Source organism: Apiospora phragmitis (assembly GCF_038363925.1).
Source record: "Apiospora phragmitis strain CBS 135458 chromosome Unknown utg000002l:1.0-5516284.0:1.0-5523493.0, whole genome shotgun sequence".
Taxonomy (NCBI): Eukaryota; Fungi; Ascomycota; class Sordariomycetes; order Amphisphaeriales; family Apiosporaceae; genus Apiospora; species Apiospora phragmitis.
In genome coordinates, this window is record NW_027117400.1 from 4,595,650 (window position 1) to 4,620,029 (window position 24,380).

At 53.0% G+C, this 24,380-nt stretch overlaps 8 protein-coding genes across 8 annotated transcripts; 6 read left to right on the forward strand and 2 right to left on the reverse strand.

The window, feature by feature from the left end:
• Positions 1–1,299: 1,299 nt before the first annotated feature.
• PG994_002197 (uncharacterized protein) lies at positions 1,300–1,548 on the forward strand (the record flags this gene model as incomplete). Its single annotated transcript, XM_066853606.1, has 1 exon — positions 1,300–1,548. The coding sequence occupies one exon, from the start codon at positions 1,300–1,302 to the stop codon at positions 1,546–1,548; it is 249 nt and encodes an 82-aa protein (XP_066721747.1).
• Positions 1,549–4,043: 2,495 nt separating this feature from the next.
• Positions 4,044–4,735, forward strand: PG994_002198 (uncharacterized protein; the record flags this gene model as incomplete). Its single annotated transcript, XM_066853607.1, has 2 exons — positions 4,044–4,307; positions 4,433–4,735. The coding sequence occupies 2 exons, from the start codon at positions 4,044–4,046 to the stop codon at positions 4,733–4,735; spliced, it is 567 nt and encodes a 188-aa protein (XP_066721748.1).
• Positions 4,736–8,247: 3,512 nt separating this feature from the next.
• PG994_002199 (FAD binding domain-containing protein) lies at positions 8,248–10,382 on the reverse strand (the record flags this gene model as incomplete). The annotated part of the gene is made up of 5 exons (XM_066853608.1): positions 8,248–8,340; positions 8,400–9,227; positions 9,290–9,583; positions 9,680–10,260; positions 10,331–10,382. The coding sequence occupies 5 exons, from the start codon at positions 10,380–10,382 to the stop codon at positions 8,248–8,250; spliced, it is 1,848 nt and encodes a 615-aa protein (XP_066721749.1).
• A 3,655-nt stretch (positions 10,383–14,037) lies between these two features.
• PG994_002200 (uncharacterized protein) lies at positions 14,038–15,263 on the forward strand (the record flags this gene model as incomplete). The annotated part of the gene is made up of 2 exons (XM_066853609.1): positions 14,038–14,910; positions 14,967–15,263. The coding sequence occupies 2 exons, from the start codon at positions 14,038–14,040 to the stop codon at positions 15,261–15,263; spliced, it is 1,170 nt and encodes a 389-aa protein (XP_066721750.1).
• A 928-nt stretch (positions 15,264–16,191) lies between these two features.
• Positions 16,192–17,760, forward strand: PG994_002201 (type II membrane protein; the record flags this gene model as incomplete). Its single annotated transcript, XM_066853610.1, has 4 exons — positions 16,192–16,221; positions 16,515–16,773; positions 16,880–17,486; positions 17,562–17,760. The coding sequence occupies 4 exons, from the start codon at positions 16,192–16,194 to the stop codon at positions 17,758–17,760; spliced, it is 1,095 nt and encodes a 364-aa protein (XP_066721751.1).
• A 1,273-nt stretch (positions 17,761–19,033) lies between these two features.
• Positions 19,034–19,413, forward strand: PG994_002202 (uncharacterized protein; the record flags this gene model as incomplete). The annotated part of the gene is made up of 2 exons (XM_066853611.1): positions 19,034–19,123; positions 19,189–19,413. 2 exons carry the CDS (start codon positions 19,034–19,036, stop codon positions 19,411–19,413), a joined length of 315 nt encoding a protein of 104 aa, XP_066721752.1.
• Positions 19,414–19,770: 357 nt separating this feature from the next.
• Positions 19,771–21,294, forward strand: PG994_002203 (uncharacterized protein; the record flags this gene model as incomplete). The annotated part of the gene is made up of 6 exons (XM_066853612.1): positions 19,771–19,819; positions 19,862–19,910; positions 20,256–20,586; positions 20,639–20,692; positions 20,755–20,861; positions 20,907–21,294. 6 exons carry the CDS (start codon positions 19,771–19,773, stop codon positions 21,292–21,294), a joined length of 978 nt encoding a protein of 325 aa, XP_066721753.1.
• A 430-nt stretch (positions 21,295–21,724) lies between these two features.
• Positions 21,725–23,999, reverse strand: PG994_002204 (uncharacterized protein; the record flags this gene model as incomplete). The annotated part of the gene is made up of 4 exons (XM_066853613.1): positions 21,725–22,809; positions 22,876–23,533; positions 23,575–23,838; positions 23,895–23,999. The coding sequence occupies 4 exons, from the start codon at positions 23,997–23,999 to the stop codon at positions 21,725–21,727; spliced, it is 2,112 nt and encodes a 703-aa protein (XP_066721754.1).
• Positions 24,000–24,380: the final 381 nt, after the last annotated feature.

Sequence of the window (24,380 nt, forward strand, 5' to 3'; positions counted from 1 at the left end):
GGTGTGTAAGAAGTAATCTTGATGGTTGGTCAATCAACGTCAATCAACGGTTTGACAGGGCCAGGCGGCTGAAGTGCGGTTTGCTGCAGCCGTTTGGGCGCCGTAAAAAATATGCCAGGATCTATTGTTGCTGCATAGTCTCTGCATAATTCCACCGGTATTTGTTTAGTACCGCGTGGCTATGCGCATGGTGGATAGACCTTCTCAGCACAGTACCGACTGCGGACGGCACATAGAAACCGGACCTCGTCATCAGATGAAACCGCTTTCGCTGCTTCTGCTTTCTGCGCCGACTGTTGTGGGCTCGGGGCCGTGGGTGCCAGTGGCAGACAGAAACGCATGAATCGCTAATGAAACCATCAGCCTAAACGGCCTTCTGAAACCGTCAAGCTACAGTGGACATACACTAGCAACTCTATTCGTCCAAGGTTCTATCTGAAAGCAGCCTCTAGGTTAGTGAGCTTTCGCAGGACGCCTATTGCAGCTAATCCAGAATGACAAGGAGAGAGTCTGGATAGCTTCTCTTCGATGTATGCAGCCAAGAAAAGGAGTCGGGCGGTAGTGAGGTCTCGCTTTCTCTGATTCGAACTCAGTAGCCACCCTCATTTACGCTGACCACTGGCCGTTGGACACCACATGCACCCACTTGCCACGCTGTATTCGAACTGCCCGCATAGCATCTCCAGCTCGCCCATTCATTCGTTCTTCCGTGACTGTCGCTTACGGGACCTGGCCAATCCCTATGGCGCCCGATACAGTTGGCTTGCATTAGATCCCAGTCAAAGGTGCATTTGTACAACAAAGAGGAATCCTACCTAACCTTCTGCCGACCGAACTGGAAATTGCTGTGGTTGTGTGTGTGTGTGTGTGTTGTGAGCCTACCCACGATGGGATCAGATCAACACCACAATGGATATGTTTACATACAGGATTGCCAATTGCCATCTCAGAGCGGCCATCCACCACGACGACTACCCTGCCACCTATTCAGAGGAGCCGTGGCCTACACACCCACCCACTCGGCAAGCGATAAAGTAATGCATGTAGTCAAAACAGCAAATGATTCAATACCGCGGCCACCGGGGCAGGCGCGTCAAAGACCAGAAACACACAATAATATCGTACAGTACAGTACATACATACACAAACACAGAGGTTGCGTCACAGTGCTAGACTGAATCTCAATTGTCAGTTAAGATGGAACCTGGCCACAGCTAAGACGGTCTGGTTTCCTCTTGGATTACAAACGTTACGACGTTTTTCTTTTGATATCAAAAGCAACCTACGGTCACTGCAAGTATGTTCGCAGATCTCTACGATGTGCTGCAGTACTTCAGGCTCAATACGGTCTCGCTGCAGGCCGCGCCGCCCTGGGAGCCGGTTGCCTGTCAGAACCGGGAAGTCCAAAACAATAACAAACAGACGATGGCCGTGAACCGACGCAATGCTGTTTGGCAGTCATCCCAAATTCGATGGCTTGCCCAGATCGAGACTCCAATGCGACGGGATACATTTGAGCTCATCATTAGCAAGCAACGCGATACATAGGCTAGACTTGGCAGAATGACATGAAGGATCGATTTCCGCCAGCCAATTTGCCCTGCCTAGGGTTCATGCTACCTGCAAATCCACTCATGACAGCAAGCACCCCTAGTCGCCGGTGGGATTCGGTACGGAAGTGCCACCGTGAAGAAGGATTGAATGAATTTCCTGGAGTCACGATGGGCAAGCGAAGCACGGACACGCAGGGGGCTTGATCAATGTTCTTTTCCCCCCCCATGCTGTGTGGCACACGCCGACGAGGCTTACAGCAACTGTGTCACACAGAAGAGTGCGTGGTTGGTGGTGATGTGTGAGTGCCTCCAAGAGTGTGTGAGTGACCGTTCTCATTTGCACCTACACTGTGCACCCCCATGTATGTACCTACAGCAGCCCTAGTGCTCCGTTTTCATCGTGTCCCCAACAAATTACAGCACCCTCAGAAAGCAGCCGCTCTAGCGGGCGGGACGGGAATCTCGAGAACTGGAAATGAAAAGCGTCGTTGATGTGCAGTAGGCAATGTAGTATTATTAGTGCCCACCACCAAAATAGAACTCATCTTCCGATAATAAGAGGAACGATACGCAACTAGGCTACTACAATTCTGTAATCGCCCAGGTTCCAAGTTCCCGAGATTCGATAGATTTGCCCTCTGACAAGTCCCATCCAGTCCTTGGGAATTATCGACCCACAACCACCGTTCGTGGAGGGTCTGCTGATTTCCTATGATGCTACTGCTAGGTTGGCATTGGATTATCATCTCAGACACGGACCACTGAGCTGAAGAGGGTGAGTGAGGTGCGTCAACTGCGGTCAGCACCCGCCGCCAGGCTTTGCATGTATGTAAATGCCAGGGTTCGGAGGCGACATGACGGATTAACGTCCAGCCTTACTTCCTATTCCAAGTGGTGCACGGATACGGAGTAGGTTGACACTAGACTGTACGTGGGAAAGGGGAGAGTTCAGCACAGCCGTGACCCGAATGACTGGTCTCTTGGGATCACCGTAGTAGAAAGCACGGGAGTAGGTAATGACCATATGCATTCGGCATGATAGACTGACACAGTTCACTGAAGTGATTCACCTTGGTTGAACCATGTGTATGGCCTTTGGCTGACATCAAGTGAGTCTAGGTACCACGCTGTATGTGTGCAGTACGTAGCAGCACCTATGGTGCAGAGGCAGAGCTGCATAATCGGGAGAGAGCGACATGAACACACAACGTACAATTGGAATGTCTCGCCACCGCAATCGTCCGGATCAGAGCAGCCTGCATATTACCCACACACACACAAACACACTGTGCATGCACAAAAAAAAAAGTGAGCGGCCGATCGTAGCCAATGGTCGAAAGAAACCCGGGACAGAGCGACGGCGGTTCACCCCAAAAAAGCATTGGATGCTAGACCATGCTAGGGATGGCGTCAAGCCCTTGGCTTGGGCTTCGTGGCCTAGCGTGTGGCGAAGAATGATTGATTGGCCTATCCGGCCCTCCCCCATAATTTCAGAGACCAGATCATGGTCTGTGGCATGCTTGTCCCTGCCCGCCCAAACCAGGGCTCAGGAGGCCAATCTGCTTCCACTCTTCATCTGCAAGGACAGTCTAGCGGGATCCACTGCAACTTTCCTTTGGGCATTCGCTGCCACCCTCCATGGAGACCATGGACAAGCATGGCCAATTCTTGCCCCCCTACCTCGCTCCACCTGCACTCTGCACCCTGAGGAGGTACAGGAGGTGGGAGGTACCGTCCCAGACTCGCGCCAGAGACTGGCTGGACAGAGACCAGAGACCTGCTTTGCTGCTCGCACTCTCACTCTCATCCCGCTTCGCTGCTGGGCTGCCCCCCCCCATCCTTCCAACAAAATCCTTTGCCTTTCCAGAACCTCTCTCGCCCACATCCTCCCTCCCCTCGCATCCAACCCAGCCCAATCCCAAACCCAACCATCCATCAGTATCTGTTAAGCTATCAAGCAACCTTCTTCCTCGCAAACCATACCAATCAATTTGCTCCCTCTCTCATACGCAGAAATCTTATCTAGAAGGAAAAGAAATAGAAGATACGGCTTTATTCATCCAGACCCGACTGTTATCATCTCTCTCCCACTCTTTCTTCTCGCTCACTTTGCTGCCTTCTTTGCGACACGCAGTGACTTCATTGTTGTTGTTATTGTTTCAAAGCCAGAGCTCAATTTTAATACCGCACCGGCGAATCCACAGGCACCAGCTGTGTGTGTGTGCCCCGACCCCCTTTAGCCGACCACCCACAGCTCAGCAAAGTGCACGTACCACCCGACACTGGGAAAGGGACATTCACCGCCACCCCAAACGGTCTTTCTTCTGTCAACTGTCACTGCAACTCAAACGATCTTAAGATCTTACTACATACATACTCAAAGATAACTCAACCACCCCCAACTAACATCCAACCCGCCGGCGCTGCATCAACAACAAACAATCCATTATCATTAGTCGTTTCTACTTTGGATCAGAGTATACCATAACCATGTCTCAATACTACCAATACACTCACCACCAGCCGACGGCTCCGGCGCCTGCTCCCTCCCACAACCACCATGGCCGCAACCGAAGGGCGCCGAGGCTCTCCGTCTCCCAAAACTCCCACAGGCAGTTCCGCGGCGTACGAAGCATGAAAGAGCTCACCGAGTCCGCCGTTGTCTCGAGCTTCCGCAACCAATTCGAAGTCAGCCGATCCTTCGACCTCGAGGACGACATGGAGTTCTGCCCCAAGCTACTGACCGAGAGCGATGTAAGTCTGCCGCATACACCCGGAGCCACCTCCATTGGCGCCATGTCCAATTAGTCACGAACCCATTGGGGGTTACCCCTACCCAGTTGTCAAGGAGCATTAACTAATGAGGACTCCGCATTCAGATGGTTTCGATAAGCAGTGCATCGTCGGACCGTTCATCTCTGTCTAGCAACTCTCCTAATTCCTCTCCGACGCAACATCCTCAGCAGGTCGCCTCGGCCTTTTCTCTCAACTCCTCCTCGCCAGCCTTCATCCCGCCTACCTACCAGAGCCAGCAGGCGACTCTGAAGCTCCACCAGCCCGCCGCCACCCGGGCTCGCAACGCCATCCCCATCATCAACCCCGCCAACGGCCTGACCATGTCCAGCCCGCCGCCCTCGGTTTCGCCCGGCCGGATGCAGCAGCCTCTTGGTCGACGGTGGTAAAGCAGGTCTCCGGCCGCTTTCCCGTACCGTCTCCAACTGGTATGAATAGAACTCTTTAGAGTTTTTCATCTGTAATTGCTCATTCGTGTTAAACCCGAGAATGCCATAATCTCGGCGGGCACCTGAACGGACATTCAGGCATCGACGACAATCATATATCTTCATTAAACGGGGCGCTTGGGGGTCCGTACCTGCCGGCTCTCCACTTTATACCACCTTCACCACTCACGACTTGTATAAACATTCTTAAACGACATATTACATTGTGTTCATCGCAAAATTTGTTCTTTCAGAGCGTTTACGATGGGCATACGGCATGTTTTTTCTGAAGATATTCGATACCTCTTTGTTTGCGTTCGGGTTTTCCGGAGGGGGGGGGGGAATACCACGGAAAATTTTGGGTGTTCCGACCCCTCCGCAAGATGGGGGCGGTTTTTGGTTTTCTCACGAATGGGCGTTCCAACTCGGGGGTTCTGCTTTTCTTACAAAACTTAATCGCATCGGTGTTCATACCACGGAGTCTTATTTGGGATCATACGGCAGCGACTACGATAAAGTCATTATGGGTTTCTTGACGACGAGAAGAAAATACCACATATAGAGCAAGTGTTTTGATGGGGGTTTCGGTCGCGTTTTTTGTCACATCGCTATTGCACAGCAGGCAGGCCGGGGTTTTTGCGTCCACACATCAGGAAGGGGTGTTTCTTGTTTCGGGGTCGGGTTTTGCTCTAATTGGGAATATCCGGGTCAAAGAGAAGAGAATCTCCAACCACAGAGCAATTGGGTTTTTGCTGGGCGGCGCGCGGGGAAATCAACTGGCGATGGTGCTTTTTCGCGCTCACATCACGGAGAGGGAGTTGGTTCAATGTCATCGATCTTTTCGACGATGCAAATAAACGGGATGATATCTTTTTGCTCACTACTGCTGAAGCACATGTCGTTTTTGTTTTTCTGGTTTACTATTTCCCTGTATCAATTGCAAGACTTGCATTGGAGCACTGCGTAGGAATACCATTGCTCCTCTTCTACTTCACGCTTTATATCCTATACTCTTTTTGGTCGAAGCAACAACAGCGAGCGTAGGATATTGGGTATGGGATAGAGGAAAAGAGGTAGACCTTGCTCTGTCTTGTGTTACCCCCTCTTGGCAACTCGATCACTTGGCTTTTCAGCCTTTGAGATTACTTCAAACCTCACTTCTCTCATTGCTCACATTGTGATATTGTGACCTGTAGAGGAATGTAACCTGCTTGCCATGATAAGGAAGGCCTTGCTATTTAACCAATGGGAAGACCAGGGCAATACTGACACAAGTGTATTGGTGCGAGTGTACTGAACCAGTAGGTAACTTCGATGTTGTTTGCTGGCTGGATGTTACTCCTTCCTGAATAGGTCTTCTGCGTACCCGGAAGGGTACAAGGCGATGGTGACAGGGGAAACCCAACCCCCATCGCCGGGAACTTGCATGGCCACACGGGAACTGGGTGTTTGCAGCCGTGAGTTTCCCTTTCTCTTTTTCCATGTGGCTTCCCGTGTTCTGTCTTGTGGTACCTGTCTGTCTCTTTCTCCCTCTTCTTTTGGTGATACGGTGTGTCTCGTCTCGTCTCGTCTTGTGTCACGTGGGGGAGGGGGGAGAGGGGAGGCCGGCAAGGCGATCGGGGGAGCTGAGTAATATGTAAGTCAGTTCTTGAAGACGGGGACTGTGTACATATTCGTTTTGGGATTCATTATCAGTATAAGAGATAAGATAGGTTGTACATATGGTCTTGGGTTATTCAGATGTACCATGATGGGGAACAGACAGCAGCCTTGTGTCACGTAATGGGTATCAAACAGCAAAAGTCCTCCTCCAAGCATCTGATTGTAGCCATAGACGATTATAGGTTGAGGGCAATTGTGATGGTATTTATACGATGGGCGTCTCTCTCTTTTTTTTTTTTTTTTCTCCAAGGGGAAACAGACTGTACAGCTTAGCTTGACTTTGGCGATTGAGCCGGTGAGTTCATAGTAGTATATACCTAAACGCCCTAGGAAGACAAGTATATGTACACTGGATTCATTATACACAAGGCATACCTATTGAATCCAGTAAAGAGGGAATATGTGTGTCAGAAGAGTATAAAGGTCGGCAACACCTACCAGGTAAGTTGTTGGGTCAGATAGCGATCATGATGATTGATGATGGTAACCTACACACACGACTTCGTCTAGCCACTTCTCTCGAAATGGTTTCGTTTGGTCTATGGTTACATGGCGCACGATACGCGAAGGATCATGGATGTGAAAGGGGCTTATGTTTCCCAGACACCTTGCGGCATTGCCCAGTCATGGTGATGGGAAAGGTCCGGTCCGGGTTCGGGCTCGGATCACATCATCAGACAGAAAGAAATAATATCGTGTGGCGCCCACTCTTGTTGGAAAATAGAGCGAAAGGGTGTGCAATTGCGTAGCTACGGACGACGCCGGATGGCGCAGAGTGCGATAAGGGATGTGCAAGTAGAAATTGGTTGACTCCATTGCGAATCGCAGCCGTTCCCCTGAAAGCGAGGTCCGGTGCCCACTCATACGCCTCTCTCGAATTGTTGATGATACGAACTAATCAACGACCACTTGCATATCTGTATTCATTACTTACGGTTCTCACATACTACCTACTCAATATTAGCATCATCATCAATGCCTGCCCGACAAGAGATATACAGTAAGCGGGACACCGGTAAATAATAATAATCCAAACCATTTACCTTGATGTAAGGAATAAGCATTATGATCGGATAATTAAGGAATTTATGCTGAGCTAAGTAAGCTGACATGATAGATAAATGGCCCTATGCCCAATTATCAGGAAACCTGCGAATGCGAAGGGAAGAAGCACGCATGCTCATTGAAGATACCGGGATTTCGCGACATACGTACAGCAGCACCGATGTACGACCAACGGAAACGTGCATACATGAAGATGAGAACGTAGAGAAGCAGGCGATGACGCATCGTCTACTCGAGTTGATACATCAAGTGAGTGAGGATATACATATCGACGACACGATAAGTACACTACTTACTACACACACGGGACCGCAATTTGTGACCATTGATTGCAACAATTTCTTAATTCATTTGAGATATCATAGCAAAAGGCCCGAAGACATATATACACCGCTATGCTAGGCATAGCTGTAAGTAAACACAAGTAGGCCAACACTCACCATCACTAACACGAGGAACCCAGAAACATCAAAAAGCGCGAGGCTATGCATTTCCACCGACGACCAATGAAACGGTACCTCATACCTCTCGCGGGTTACCCCATGAATGAAGCACACGCCTCACCTCAATTTCTAAACGACACACATATCTAAGTATCATCCATTCAAGCACCACCTACGTAAGTGCGCTTCTTATCTACTACTTCCCCCCTCCAACCATCCCCAAAAGGGGCCCCCCGCACAACCTTAGGTACCCCCATCCATCTAAAGCTCACTCGCTTCTCATGTTATTCTGCTATATCCTCTTCACAGCTGAGGCCTAGTCTCAGAAGCCCCCAGCTTCTTGTTAGCAGTAAAGGCAGCGAAGTACTCATTAAGGGCCTCGACGGTGCCGGCGCCCTCGACGAGACTGACAACAACACCGACATAGCCGTCGGGCCGCACGACGACCACTCCACCTTATCCTCGTCGAGGCCAAGCTTGGCGTGGGCAGCGGCGCGAGCGTCGGGCACGCGGCGGCTCCAGATATCGTCGGCATAGACGAGGTCGCGATACCGCGCCAGCAGGCCGGGCACGTCGCGGGAGATCTCGATGTCGGAGCGGCGGGCCGCGAGGATCGTACACACCGAGAAGAAGCGGCTGTGCGGGTTCAGGCAGTCGTGATGCGAGACCTGGTCCATATCGGCACGGAGGTGCGACCCAAAGAAGGAGTCGGGCCTCGCCAGGTGCGCCGCGAGGTCGGCCAGCGCCTTACGGTTCCGCACCGGGTGGCCCCCGAACACGTACAGCCGGAAGGCGCCGTTGAGCGGGATCTCCTGCTCGAGGTGCACGACGTTGGCGTCGACGACGCGCGTCACGTCGGCGTTGATCATAAGCCGGCCCGTCCGCAGGTTCGTGCCCTGAGGGTGGATGAGCGGGGACCGCGCCGCGTGGTCCGGCGACCAGTTGAGCGAGTTGGGGCTGTAGGCCACGCCGTAGCCGCTGGTGAACTCGCACGACTCCTTGAATGTCCGGATGAAGTCGTTGTCGTCTTCGGCGCCACCGCCGCTTTGGAGCGCGGGCTTCTGCTCCGACGCCGCTTGCACCGTGTCCGCCGAAGGCCGCGTCGAGAAGAGCTTGGCGTACTTGTTGTCGAAGTTCAGCAGGTTCTCGGCAACCTCTTTCCGCTCGGGCTCGTACGTCTTCAGCAGCTCGCGGTCTGCGAAGCCGGCTTCTACTGCATGTATCTTCCACGCGAGGTTGAGCGCGTCCAAGAAGGCCGTATTCATACCTTGTCCGGCTTTGGGCTATTCGAAGAAGGGGTTAGTGACCAGACAACATCTTATTTGGAGCAAGGCAATCAACTTACACTATGAGTATGGCAAGCATCGCCACCTAGGAAGACCCTCTGGTCAAGGGTGTATCTTTCGGAAATACCCTGCCCGATGGGATAGACGGAATACCACTCTACACGTTCCCACTCGATGAAGTAGGGTTGCAGGATCTTCTTCGCTGTTGCTTGAACCTCTGCCTCCGTTGCCGTCTTCCGAGGATGGAAATTGGGATCTGTCGAAGAGGCGATCTGGATATACAGCCGGACCATATTATTTTCACGGGGGATAACCATGATCGACCCGTTTTCCGAGTGGATAGTGCATTTCATCTATAACCATGTTAACCAACCGTCAATACATAAGCCATGCGTCTTCTCTACGAACCTTAATATCGGGAAATCGGTCTTCACCACACCGTCCATTACGCCCCAGACGTTAGAGATAGGGTCCTTGTGCTTGATGCCGATTTTGAGCTCATCTCGCACGAAGGACCGGGCGCCCTCGCCACTGAAGAGGTACTTGGCATGTACGGTCTCCTCGAAGGTGCCGTCGGTGTGTTTCAGCTGGACCTCGACGGGGTACTCCGGGTTGGCCTGCTCGTCCGTCTTGAAGCCGGTGATGGTCCACGGCCGCTGCACCTTGTTGCCGGACTTGGCGAGATCAGCGATGAAGACACGCTCGATCAGGCCCTGGTGCAGCAGCGTCGTGAAGGGGTACCGCGCGTCGATAAAGCTCGGACAGCTGGCCCAGGTGCCGGTCCGGACGATGCCGTTGCCGCTCTTGGGAGGATCCCAGAATGCAACCTCGTAGACCCGGGCGGGCTTGTGCGCCATGATGGCCGACTTCAGGCCCATGTTGCGGAGCAGGTCCAGCGACCTCGGCTGGATACCGTCCGCGCGCCCCGTCGGGGTCGGCTCGGATCTGTTGTCGATGTGCTTGATGGTGTATCCCCATCTTGCCAGGCAGGTAGCCAACATCAAGCCCACCGGGCCGGCTCCTACGATGACTGATCCGAGGGTTAGCTCCCTGCTGTTCGTGACCTGGCCGGACGGACGGACGGGGTGGCGGTAACTTACCAATATCATAGTTCGGCGACGAGGGCCTTTTTGCGGGTTGGGTCTCGATCATAGCGACGATATGTGGTGTGAAGGGGTGGCGAACAGGTGGCCGATGATGCAGAAGCAAGGTGTATCGATGAAAAGGGCAAGCAGGGCGGCGTCAATAGGCTGCCAAACAGCCTGATAACGGAAGCGAATCGGAAGGGGGGCCGAAAGGGAACTACGTCTATATTGGGTATCTCAATGCAACATGACAAGCGATCCAGAACGTCTGCTCGTGCTTTCCTGTCTCGTTTTTTTATTACCGATCCGCTTGAACAGATGGCTTAGAATAAAGAGCGAGAGGTGTAGGAGATATGTTAAGTCCTATATACTTGAAGCACACGTGGTGGTGGTGGCCTCGCCGGTGAATCCGAGTTGCTGGAAGTGTCCAGGCCGATGGGTAGATCCGAGACGCCAGGAGGACCAAGCGAGATGGACACACTGTTACGGGTCCTTCTCACGGCATAGATTTCGGGAAGGAGCATGCTCTCTCTGAACCGAAGGCATCATTCCAAGTGAGCGGAAAGATGGGGTACTGGCTGGGGGACAAGGGGGACAAGACTCCATGCTGGGGAGTGCTTATCCACTCGAGTGGCATCTGCTCCACCACGTGGGAGCCAAGCGCAGGCGAGTAAGAGACGGTGCAGGTGAGCGCAATCATCAGCGCTGTTGCCGAGTTGCCTCAAGTCTTCTGCATAGCTGGTGGATGATTCGCCCCGACTACCGGCCTATGTATGTAGCAGTAGCTCAAGAGCTCAAGGCCATACAAGGCCATCAATAGCCAGTGGCCACTGATGGGGTTTGGGTGTGCAGCTTGGGCGTCTTGGGGGCGCGTTTGGGGGGGATAAGAAATTCGATGACTGCGACACAACCTCCCCTGTAAATCCCCGTGGGGCCTGGGCCGCGTCTACAGCGCCCTGCCTTACTTTTTGCTGGGACCGGGAGGTAGACACGGTAATCAAGAAAGGTGGGGCCGAAGCGGGGTACTCACGGCTGAGAATCTCGGCTTTGAGAAGAGATTGGGAAGATTGCCTGCTCTCCCACGAGCAAGGACGTTTTTTATCAACGTGTGCTGCTTCTAGCCGAGGGAGGCTCTTAGGTAACAGCAACTTTTACCAATCCCAAATCCGAGGAACCTGGGGGACTCGTTGCACCTGATCGACCCCACATCTCTACATCATCTAGGCATTATCGCATCGGTCCATCTGTCTTGCCGTGATTTTAAGGTAGGCACGATGTTATTTTCGCACCCTTAGTGCCTTCCACCAGTCCCAACCCCAAGGCTCAAGCTGGCAGATTAGGGGCCTGGCACTACCAGGTAACTTTGAGTACTTCTAATAACCAATGCCAGAACTATCTCCAGATTTTATGGTCAGCAGGCGACTTGTATATGGCCCACGCGATTGGGTATGCCTATTTCGCGGCGTGTGCTCTACTAGGTCGGCAAGTAGTCCTATCACGCGACTAGGAAGGGTATGGAGGCCCATTCAATTTATACCTTGATGTTCGAAAGCCGTCCATATGGAAGGAAAATTGAAGGTGGCCGGCACGCAAGCTCGGGTGCCATCTAAGTATGCGTATACTTCGTGCAGAGACTATCCGCAAAGTCACGGAGATAAGGATGGACGCGTCAACCTTTACGACATGATTTCCCCCCCGACGGACTACATGTCCTAAGGGGTAGCTCAGGAGCAGCCAATCTATATCTCCTTATCCTCAGAAAACCATCACTGAGCTGACTTCCATTGATGGCGGGCAACACAAATATCTCAGAGATGACCAAGAAGAAGATATAGGGGTCAACGCAATTAATCGCTTGATGCCCCCCTGCATCGCGGGACGCCCTTGGGATTCTCGTTCGGGTTCTCCAGTTCCACCGATCTTGCATAGTGATGTTGCTGATGAGGCTGCCGCTCCCGAAATGCCACTCGATTGGTTCTGGTATAACCCGAGCGGTTCTCCGCCTTATAAGCCGTTGCAAAATGAGAGCCATAGTGGAATGACGCATGTCTTTTCAACGTTTCTGTTGTATTATAGTAACTAACTACACGTATATTTCTTTCACCTTGGATTCCTTCTGCTGGTCGTATCTTGCATATCTGGATAGAAAATGTACGACCTCTCGCCGCCTGGGCTGTAAAAACCAGGGCTGGAATCTTGGCTGGGGAACTGCGTCAAACGAGATATTCCCGACACTGACAAATGCTAACACTAGGGATATGGGATGAGTTGCGCTAAGGCACGGAAGGAGTCATATTGGTGCTGTATGTATGGGTACAGAGCATCCTCCGTTCGGATTGGAAAAGCCATACAGTAAGGGGTGGCTACATCGTATTCGTACTTGTCATATATGGTGAAAGATGCAGACGGAAAAACACAGAGCACTCACGGCTTGCTCCCTGAAGCTATCCTCGCAGTCAGCAGGCTTGGAGGCTCCAATAGGCCGCGACCCACTCGAAATATAACAGTATCTGCCTCGAACGAATTCAATTCAACTGGACTCCATTTGCTTTAAACCCCATGAAGCATAATGAGAAATATCGTTGGCTCTACACGGGAACTGAATTGCTTCGATTATCACCATAGACGGTCATGACCTCAAGGTGTAACGAGCATGATCCCTGCTTGACTGCAGAAGGTTAGCAGCTTAGCCTTTTGACCCAGAAATGGCTGCAAGGCGCCGCGCCCCCGAAGCAGTAGTTACGTGCGTGAAAGTCCTACGCCATGCCGACAGCCTAACCTAACGCATAAAACCATCAATCAATTTCTCACGATGTTTCGAAGGGTATATAGGGACGTCCAGGCAAGATCGCAACTTGCTCGCACCGGCATGCCAATATCCGAGCAACCCATGCTGCAGCAGAGCAGCAAATCGGGATTTGCTTCCCACTCGACTCAGTGGCCCCCATGACGTCAAATCATGACCCCGCCGACTGCCATGTGCTGGCTGGCCTGGCGCCTCAGCAGTGCACCTGACTGGCTGGCTGGAAGAGCGAGACACACTGCATACATGACTTGACTTTCTGTGATGAGGGAGCATATCGGGTCAGCCGCCTTATTCTACTGATTGGACCCCGTGTTGGCTAAAGACGCATTTTCTCTCCCGTTCAAGAGGGCAGGCAATTCTGCCTTCCGGGCTGAAAGAACTACGTCTCTCATCTCATCGCCCTGTTCGTTTTGGACGGAGAAGGAAAAAAAATCGGACGATATTTCATTCGACATTTCATTCGGCCAAAGAGGCAGCCCGCAGAGCTGCATATACACCGCCTGTAAAGTCGGGCTCGGCACTGTGCTTGTTTGCATCGTCATCACACCACCCATTGCTTTTACGACAGCACTGCATATACGGAAAAAGAGGCCTATAATAAGAGTCCACGTCTTTATTTCAAGGGCAAGGGCACCACTGTTACTATTTTTCACGAGATCCCAAGGGCTCTGCTCGATTCGGAGTTTACGCCAGGACGCTTGGTCAAAGTGGCCGTTCTCCTTCACAAGCCAGTTGGCATTTTGACCTAACGAACTCTGTACAAGACCTAAACGAACAAGGTGTATTCCGTACGCGGCCACATATACTGTCTGCCGAACAAGACCATACACACGACTCGCTGAAAGAAATATCCGAGGAAAACAACACATCAGCAATATCTTCTGCCCCTCAAGAGCAAGCAACAAGTAGGCCAAACATGGCGGGATACGCAGGAGGCTACCGCGACCGCCGCGACCACTCGCCCGATTACACCTACGCCGGCGGTGCCAGTATACCGCCCCCTTCGGAACACGTATACAACCGGAGACCATCGCCGCGTCAACTACCGCCGCCGTACCCGCCGTCATCCGCCACCGGTGCTTGGGGCGCACCTCCCCGCGGTGTAGACTACGAGCCTCCCACTTCACCCACCTCCCTCCAGGTGCCCCGTTCGGCACGATCACCTCGACCGCGCTCTCTGCCTCCACCCCTCGGATGGCGGTCATCATGGTCCCGTGACGGTGACGATGAAGAAGACTATTACTACAAAGATGATCGACGGAACAGGCGGGTCCCACGGGATGGCGGTAGTCGCCAACGGGACCGCTCTCGTTCCCGTCGTGACGACGACCGCGGCGAGCCCGACCGCGACGAAGAAAACTCGTCGCCCCTGGAGAAGGCACGCAACCTGCTCAAAGGCACCTTCACGGACTCGACCGCGGGGTTGGGGGTCGGGGTGGTCGGCGCCCTGCTGGGCGGACTGGCGGCACGCGAGGCGGCCGAGGCGACGTCGCACCACGGCCGCCACCACTCGCAGGACAGCAACGAAGAGGCGGCGGCGCGGCGCAACCAAGCACTGGCGACCATGGTCGGCGCTGCTGTGGGCGCCTTTGGAGCCAACGCGGTCGAGAAGCGACTCGAGCTCGGCCGGGACCGCGACCGTGTCGAGCAGGAGAGGTCAAGGGACCGGACTTACCGGCGCGGCAGCCGTGGGGATGACCACGACCGTGCCAGTTTGGCGTACATGGACATGAAGAGGAGAAGCGGCGGCGGCGGCGGCAATTTCGAGGTCATCGAGAAGAGGGAGATGGTGGGGCGGCCACGGTCGGGGATGACTACGACCGCCGGGCCGGAAGGGACATGCAGATTGTCACGACGCGGCCGCGGTCCAAGGACGACTTTGACCGCCGGAGCGGCAGCGGCTGGGACTGGGTGGATGACGCCGCCGCCATGGAGTCGCAGGTGTCGAAGAGGGGATCCACCAAGGGCCATGGCCGCGGCGCCGTCGAGCGGGAGATCGACCCGGAGGCGAAGAGTTGGCGCAGCGTGGAGGACTGGGTGTACAGCGACGGAGGGGCGCGTGCGGCTGAGCTCGAGAGGGAGAACTTTTACCGGGAGCGCGAGAGGAGGCGGAGGAGCGAGGAGCAGCGGTACCGGTATTGATCACTTAGGTCATCAGTACCATGCGTCGTCTGTGGTGCTTGCCTTGGCTGCCCAGGCTGCCTATGTACTTCTGACTTGCTTGTTTCGAAGGGGAAGAGAATGAGGGCGATGGGCGTTTGGGAATATAGGATAGGAAAAAGATACGGTGGGCAATGGTAATGGGATTTACGACTTCACGGCTCTTTTAACATATACAACTACATATATATATATAAATTAGCATCTCAAAGCGAACAGATTGATTACTGGGAGGGATTTGCTTAGAGCGCTACATTTTTGTCTCTATACTCATATACTTGGCCCCCTAGAATCGCCCCTTGTTATATAACAAACCAAGATCATCTATATTCACTGTTAATCGATCCATGCCTTTCGGTAAAAAAAACCTCTTCCTGGGTAAGTAGCTAAAGATGTGCGAGGCCGTGGCTCTGACCACCCTACTCCTTTTTCTTTTGCTCCGAATCAAAACACATATTGCATACCAATAGCTCCAATGTTCTTAGTATCCGAACTGCCTTTCTCCATAGTGGCCTGCCACAGATAATGAAAAGGACAGACTGAGTGTTACAGGTATTCCTAGAAATTGGATGACTAGTATGTACTTGACTTTTATTCCAGTCACTAGTCATTGGTGAGATGAACACCTGGCTCAAAGCGTCAGGATCTCACGGCTTATGTAGTATGCCTCATCAAACAGACGATCCGGATCGAGATGATCGATATTCATATTGGGAACAATTGGACTCTAAATCAATGAAGCCTGTCCAGAAAAAGAGTTCAATAGGCTTCAGCTTATAGAGAGGATGATGGAATTCTTTGACCATAGGTAGGGTGTGGTGGTTGGTGGTGAGCTGCGCCACAACAGCCCGGACCAAGTATCACATTGAGTAAGTGACCAGCCACAGAGTGCTTGCTTGACGGTCAGACTATGACGGAACCCGAGCTTCCATTTGGATATGTCAGTCTGTCGAGCTACTGTAGTATAGGCACGGCGGCACATGAGCTCCAAATACACACCACTTGCCTCTTCTCCATCCATGTGACATTATTGCATCGTAAATTTGATGTTGAGCTTCATTTCTTCCTCTCCCTACTCGATTTGATTATTTACTACTTACTCTCGTTTCCCGCCAGACCAACACCCACTGATTTCCCTTCTACTTCATCAACAACAACACCACCACTACGAAACGTTGTTCCCGGGTCGTCTCACTTTTTGGCCAACACCATGCGGTTTTCTTCGTCGATAAGTCCCGGCGCAGCCGATGCGTCACTGCTCCTGCTCCTGCTCGCCCCGGCGGCCAACGCCATGCTGCAGTGCGAGTCCATCGTGGCCGATGGGAAAAATTCAACCTGAAACCGCTAGGTGGCGCGCACTCGGTCGTGGTCAGTCAGCTCGACGACCTCGGCACCAACTACGTCAACACGACCTACACGACCGATATTTGCCAGGCTTTGAAGCGCAAAGGGGAGGTTGATAGGAAACTACAATGTCCTCAGGGCACGCGAGGTATGTACCGTAGTCTCCATCACGAGTCCTCTTATGTAATCCCGAGACGCGTGAAGGAAAGGGAATATTACGTTGGGCTAACACATCTCGTCACCTCCTTGTGTAGTCTGCGCTTTAGAGCATTACGTCGCAAACGATGATAAGAAATCCGACTCCCTCCACTCCGTATTCCCCATCGCAGGCGAGCTTAAGGGTAAAGCGAACGGTGGCGGTAACCTGGACCACGAGGCCGTCCGGCTGAGCACGAGCGATTCGAACTCGGACTCGAAGAAGGAGGGCCTGCGACTGGTCTTGCGAGGCGGCATAAGAACCTTCGAGGACAAGACCCAGAAGAAGCAGCAAGCCATCATCGAATTCGTCTGCGACAAGGACAAGGAAGGCACCGAAGGAGAGGTCAAGCCCGATGACGAATACGACGACATGACGAATGCTGCTGCGGTGCTCCGAAGGGGCTCGCCGACCGACCCTCTCCTCTACGCCGCCGATGAGGGAGGCGACGGCGACGACAAGGAGCCGAAGCCTACGGGACCGGTGCAGCTCGGACCCGAGGATCGTGCTTTGACCTTCGAGAGCTACGGCGCTCTGGACAGCGACAAGAACATCGATGTGCTGCGCCTCACCTGGAAGACCAAGCACGCGTGCGAGGATGCCGCGGACAACGGCGGCAAAACGCCGAGCAAGTCTTGGGGTTTCTTCACCTGGATTGTCATACTGTACGTCTTTCTTTTTCCACCAACCTGAGAGAAGTTCCTCGGAACAGAGCTAACTCGGTTAACTCACAACAACAGTGTTTTCCTCGGTACGGCGGCCTACCTCATCTTCGGCTCGTGGCTCAACTACAACCGCTACGGTGCCCGCGGCTGGGACCTCCTGCCCCATGGCGACACCATTCGCGATATCCCTTACCTCATGAAGGACTGGGTGCGGCGCGTGCTCAACACAGTACAAGGCAGCGGTGCGAGCCGAGGCGGATACAGCGCGGTCTGACTTGGTTTTGGGAAGAAACCACAGGATAGAGGCTACTTAGACTGAAAAGGTCTTGACAGTACAATACAGTGCAGTATATCGTTATTTTATTTCTGGCAGTAGACAGCCTCTTATTGAAAGACGACAAATGGGATTCGGCGTTTGCGTGTGCATTTGCGTCGTTGGGGGGGGGGGGTTTCCCGCGCGAAAAGATGAGAAATTGTTATTTGGTTGGCAGACGCCAGGGGAAGGGGAAGGGCTCATCAAGTGTATTATATGTTCCCCTGAACAGAGAGAGAAGGAAGCCTGTGATGCTCAGTTACGTAAAAAAAGTCGTGTTTTACGTTTTGTGATCTCCACGCACGTCTTGGCTGGCGGGCTGGGCGGCACCGCCTGGTTGAATGTAAGTAAGGGCCTGCCACTTAAATTGGTCTGAGCTCAAGCAGCCCTGGTAATAATAGGTGATGGTAGGTAGAAAAGGGATTGGCGAGACGAGGACACGCAATACAGAAGAGTGGCATCTGATATTTGCTGAAAATGGCATATTTTATAATAGGGGAATCCACCATTTCCTCCTTTCGAGCAAGGAGGACTGCCGCACGCGCAGCCTGCCTTGCTTAAGGGAATAACGCCCCCATTCTCAGGTCACCGCTTCCAGATGCCGTCTTCGAAATGAGGATTATTAGAAACAGCATGAACGGCACAATCCCAACAGCCCCCTTTGTGTGGTTGCGACACCGCCGCGACCTTCGCTCTTGGGCTTCCCCCTATCAGGCCGCCTTACAATGGGTCCTCGGAATGCAGTCAGTCTCAGTCCCTGAGCAGGATGCTTCCGGGCGACGACGCGGCCTTGCTGTCCCCGCCGCGACCGTACTATAAGCAAAGGTCATTGTTGCATGCAACTCACTCAATGGAGAGACCTGGGTATCGAGGCACCAGTCGACGACGGCTCCTAGACGAGAAAGCACCTAGCTGGCTGTGAGCGTTGGTGTCTGAAAGACGCCCGTGGCCGTATAATGTGTTGATAGTACTTTGCACGTCCTCGCCGTAGCGCGTATACGCAGTAAGCGAGAACGCCTGCGGCTGTTGCGCAGCTTCGTCCGGCCGGCTGGGTAGGCCTAGAGCCCATCCATCTGTTCGAATCATGCATCGCGAGCAACTGTATTCATTGCGTATACTGGGATTACACATAGGATGTAATATCCCAGGAGAGTTGTCTGGGTTACAACTTAGCAATAACCGCCAATCCTGTTCTTGCCAACTTGGCAGAGATGAGGAAACACACCGCGGAATAATGGAATTTCTTTCCGACTTTCACTTTTTGCTGGGTTTGAAGTCGCGGATGCAGTCAAATGCTAGAGAAGCTCTCCAGCATCACTGCGTGGTATCATTTCCGTCCAACAGTCCGCCGATATATGGTGTAACCCAACCACTGAGAATATGTTCTAGGTAATCAAATTTGTAAGCCGTGACTTCGGGAAGTCCAAGGTGCGGGCCACGGGCGAGGAGATCCGCGTGGCTCTAGAAAAGCGGCATGGGGGTGTGCCGCCTCAGATTATCGTCCACGCCCTGGACCGGATCGACCGGGAGAACGAGACGCGCATCGCCGGGGACCCGTCCGAGACCCTCGTGCTGACGCACTACTTCCGCGAGGCCTGGGCACCTCGCAGCTGACCGAGGGTACCGGCAAAGATATCTGGGAAGTTGAGGGTTATCAAAAGGCGACCCCTGGAGGAGCTGATCGCCCAGAGGAAGTTGGGGACGTACTGGGAAATTCCACCCGAGGAACAAGGAGGCTATTCGTGTGACCCTACACTAGCCCCAAATTTACTGCTAGTCCTAGGATACAAGACGTGTTGCTTCGTGGCAGCGAATCAGTGTGCGGGTGGCTAGACGCAGCGAATCACTTTTGCGCACAGCCTCGATGATGGATAGTGTTTGGGGAAAGGTGTCAGATGCCGACTCTGACGATTTGAGTGCCAAGTTCTCTCAGTATTGGTTGTACTCAATTCGAGCCGCTCAAGGTTTGCAATGTCGCCCGGCTTGAGGAATCCCGCCATCAAAGAAAACCTAGGAACATGTAAGTTGTAGTCTGAACGTGGATGTCTGACGCCTGCTATAGCCCGTTATACGGCCACCCGCAAGTTTATCTATGACGGACAAGTAAAGTTGTAGGTTTCGTGAGGTTCTGCAGTCCAATTGTCGCAATGAACAGTCCAATTATTGCGATGGGTGTCCCGCCGAGCGAATCAGGAGTTGTGAAATTCATGCAGCCACCTGGATGAGCCACCCATAGAGGGAACTTCCTGCAGCTAGCCACGAGGGCGCGCCTGCAGTCACCCACCGAGGGCAAGTTACTGCACGAGCGAGCCCAGGTTCCTGCAGTTACCCATCGAGGCATCTCATTGGCCGAATATTGCATAACTCCCAATCAAACCCACCCGTCGAGAAAGGCCGCGGTATCGCGGTATTAGTGTGATCTATATAATCTATATGAATGACACAACTCTTTCAAGACCGAAACCCCAAGAGCGAACTCTATATTACAAGGCTGTCTCTATGAAGCTACAAATGCTGATTCTCTGTCTATCCTCATCGTTCCCCAACTCCTCGTTCCTTGCTTTTACCGAAGTGTTTCTCGGTATGCCTAAGAGAGCCAGCCAGTGTCCTGCGGTACCCAGGGATGGTGATGCGGAGCTTGGGCTCTTGCCCAGAAGCAGAGACCTTTCGGGGCTTCATAAGATCGGGGAAGGTTCGCCCACAGGGTCCCATGTCGTGCAATGCAATGAGTTCTGCATCAAGGCCTCACGACTGGTCACAGCGTGCTCAGCTATTATCTCAAGCCAGGTGATTAGCTACATCAAGACAGGCCCTTGCTGAAGAGTGACAATACTGCTAGAGCCCATTACCCAAGGCATTCATCTTGGGGACAGCCTTTCTCAGACACGTGAAGGTAAGATGCCAGAACACATGTTTTCCTTTCGTTGAGTACGACGAAGACTAACATGATGACAGAGAGCATCTGGTACCGCAACTAGAATAATGGACCGCGAAGGTATGTTGAACACACCAGTTACTGCTCCTTACCAGCTGGTTGAACTCAATGAGATCTATCCCTCTCAGTTCGTCCGGGTTTTGAAGCGCTGAGCGAAGACTCGGTCGACAAGCCCCATCCATGTGCAGCCAGAAACTAACAACTTCGTGGTATTCAACGTTTCGACGGCTAACGGGCAGAACGCAATCACCCCTGCTGTAATTTGTGCCATTGTGTTTGGTATCCTTTCAATCGGCTGTACTATTGGTACTGCCATTTGGGTCGAGTCTCGGAGAAAACGGGAGCAGGCCCTGCCACGACGTGCTCGGCCTGGACTTGAAGCAGGAAGCCACCTGACTCCAGACGCTCAGTCTTTCATCGACTGTGTGCGAATGTCACACGACCCTGACGAGGCCCACGACGGCATCGAGCTGCCGCCCATTGCCCATATAAGCACTATCTCGTTGCCTGGGCCGCATGCGATGCCAGTGCGGCACCTTCCCAGCCCGACCCAGCAGTAGTCTTGTCCGAGGAGGAGTTCCCAGGTTGAAGCACCAGGCAGGGGCCTATATATTTTCTCTCTCATTAATTGGTGATTGAACATACGAGGTCAGGGACATTGTTCGGAGGAAGCTGTGGTGGCAGGGAGGCAGGCCATTATGTTAACTGTCGCCAAAAGAAACCATGTCAGTAGCGAGATTAATCGAGCGCAATATGTTAGATTCGGAGTTCCAAATGTAGAATCAATTTCGTTGAGATAGTATGTCGTTGAGGATACAATAGTTATGAGAATGGTGTTAACGTGCTAGCGATTGATTAAAAGGGGCAAGCAGTGGACAGCCAGACGCCGTGTTGGAAGAACACACTACCGATGCTGTCCGGATAAGTCATCGCTTAATATCAAATCGTTTCTCCTTCTTATCTCTTGCTTCATCATCCAAGCATCCTTCTTCACTTGAGAATGTCCATGGCCTCGGTGAGATCCTTTATCTTGCGAGCTAGGATGGCACGGCGGCTCTTACTGACCTTCGACTCACCGGCAATATCCTCGAGCGGCCCCGCCTCCAGATTGATGACCCAGTCTTGGTCGAAGACGGCCAGGGGCGTATCAGGGCCCATCAACAGAGAATAGTCCACGGCCTGCTGGAAGACGCTGTCGACGAACCGGCACAGGGCAAGGTCGTAATAGGCCCGCAGCTTGTCGTGGATCTCCTGGTTGACGCGCTCGACGTTGGACTGGTTGGCCGAGGCGGCCTTGATCACGTTGGGCGTCACGGTGATCGATTTGTCGTAGGGCGAGGCGTTCTTGGTGCATCCGGCTGCTTTGATGAGCGCGGCGGTACGGGCCTCCTGGGCCAACTGCAGTCTCTCGCTGAACTCCTTGTTCAGTGTGTATGGCCGCTTCTCGCGCTCGACCCTCACAAGGAGCATGGCCTGTTCCATGGCGGCCTTGTACCTAACCAAGAGCGTGTCGTTGATGTTGGACCAGATCATCTTCCCGACCCGCACATCCGGACAAACCATCCCAAGCGTACCCACGATGAAATTGTGCACAACCAAGATAACTTTGCTCAGGTATGATCTAGTCATTTCCTCCCATCTGGTGGATTGCTTCTTGAATGCCATAGAAAATACGTTACCGCCGAAAGTACCAAGGTCCATATTGCGCGATTCCATGTACATCTCGTTGATCCACCCCATCGTATCCTCGTCGGGCGCCGTTGCTTCGCCTTCGATGTTCAAAAGGCCGTCCAGTTCTGGAAAGAGGTCAAGGTTAATGCTATAGAGCAGTCCGCGCACGGCACGTTCGCACACCTCATTCATATTTTCCGTCTCGGCATCACCGCAGGAATCCGTGGATGTCGATGGGGTAGTTGTGCTGCCTGCATCCTGGAATTTGTGGAGGTGCGAATACTGCGCGAAACCGTCGTGGAAGAGGTCGCTCAGGTTGACAATGTGGGTGACGAGGCGCATACCACTCAGCTTGAAGACTTTCTCGTCGGAATAAGAACCATTGAGGGCATTCTTCACTATGTCTTGGAACTTCCGAGCGATCCCGCTCAGATAGAGCCGCTGCTCCCTCTCATCGTGGCGCGATTAACCAAGGTGGCCGAGCTGCTCTTGGGTCTTGTTGAGGTCTGCCTTGAACTGCTTCCGTATCAGGGGGAACTCACGCCGCGCGAGCCGGTCCAAGAGCTCGCACAGTGCCACCCTCAATGCTTTCGCCCCAACCCGCTCTTTCGGCAGCCCGGTCCAGGGCTCCTCGTCGAAGATGGACTCGTCGATCGTCCGATCGTCAGCGGCCTGGTCCGCGCCACGATTCCGCACGACGTAGTAGCCCAGCGTGAGGGGCCTCTTCTTGCCCAGGACCAGATCGCAAACCCTCTTCTTCTCGCTGGACTCCTTCACCAAGTCTGGCTTCGTCAACACACCCAGGGTGCGCTCCCCCGTGGGGTCGTACCGAGAGGCCAGCGTGAGGATCTCTTGGTTGTCGACGTGGACATTGCTGGAGAGCACGGCGAGGATGATGGCTCGGCTGTCCTTGATGTACTTCTCGACCATGGCTCTAACGAGCTCGATGTCCGCCGTGGTAGTGACCCCTTCGTTGATGTTCCTGAAGATGCCTGGGACGTCGATCACCGTGAGATAGTCCTCATCCGGGCCGCACTTTTCAATCTTCAGTACGTCCTTGCTGAAGATCTTTCCACCGGAACCAGTAGTTTCTGTGCGGATGCCCATTGCAATATTAACCTTTGCTGTCTGTTAACATTACCATGGTAATCTGGGTAGGGGTTACTAACCTGCGTGAGTATCTTCGCTAGTTGACCACGGAAGTCCTCGTTCGCGAGAGACTCGACGGAGAAGTTGCTCAGCCGCTTCTTGTGTTCGTCCGATGCATCTGGCCCAGGTATGATGGTGACAGTGACCCGGCTCTCTGGGTCCCGACGCGAAGTGATCTGGGTTGCGTATCGCGTGCAGAGCTCCACGTCCCGCTCAAAGGGAATACCGGTTAGAGTCTCCAGCAGGGACGACTTCCCCGAGCTCTGGTCTCCCACGACCACCAGCTGAATTGCTAGTGTCAGAATCGAGCCAAGGCGCCAACATGAAAGTAGGTACTAACCTGAGGCAGCGGGACATGCTGGCTAATGTTCTTCTCCCGGAGTTCATCAATCTTCCGGAGCAGTACAGGGCTAGCCAGCCGATCTACTGTGTGCGAAGCTGTCATGATGCCAATGAGTATTGTTGAACTTAGGTTTAGTAGGCTCTGGTCAAAGATGACTTCAATACTCGGATGTTGTGTTGCTTTTATTGTTGTAGATGAGATGGATGCTTTGCCTGTCTAGGTTGAGATCAGAGGTAGGCATCCCACCACCCTTATATAAGTAATGAGCTATCCGTTTCATACTCAGGAGACAATTGACAAAGATGCAAGAGGCCAACCACTCAATACCAAATTTTTAGGCAAACACCAGGATGCAGAAGTGTAAATACCGGGTTGGAGATGTGGTCGGCCTCTTGCAGGCCTGAGAGCATAGCTCCCGGCTGTGTAACCCAACACAGGCCTTTGATTCGCCTAGACGCTAAGGCCCTGCTGCGTAGATGCGAA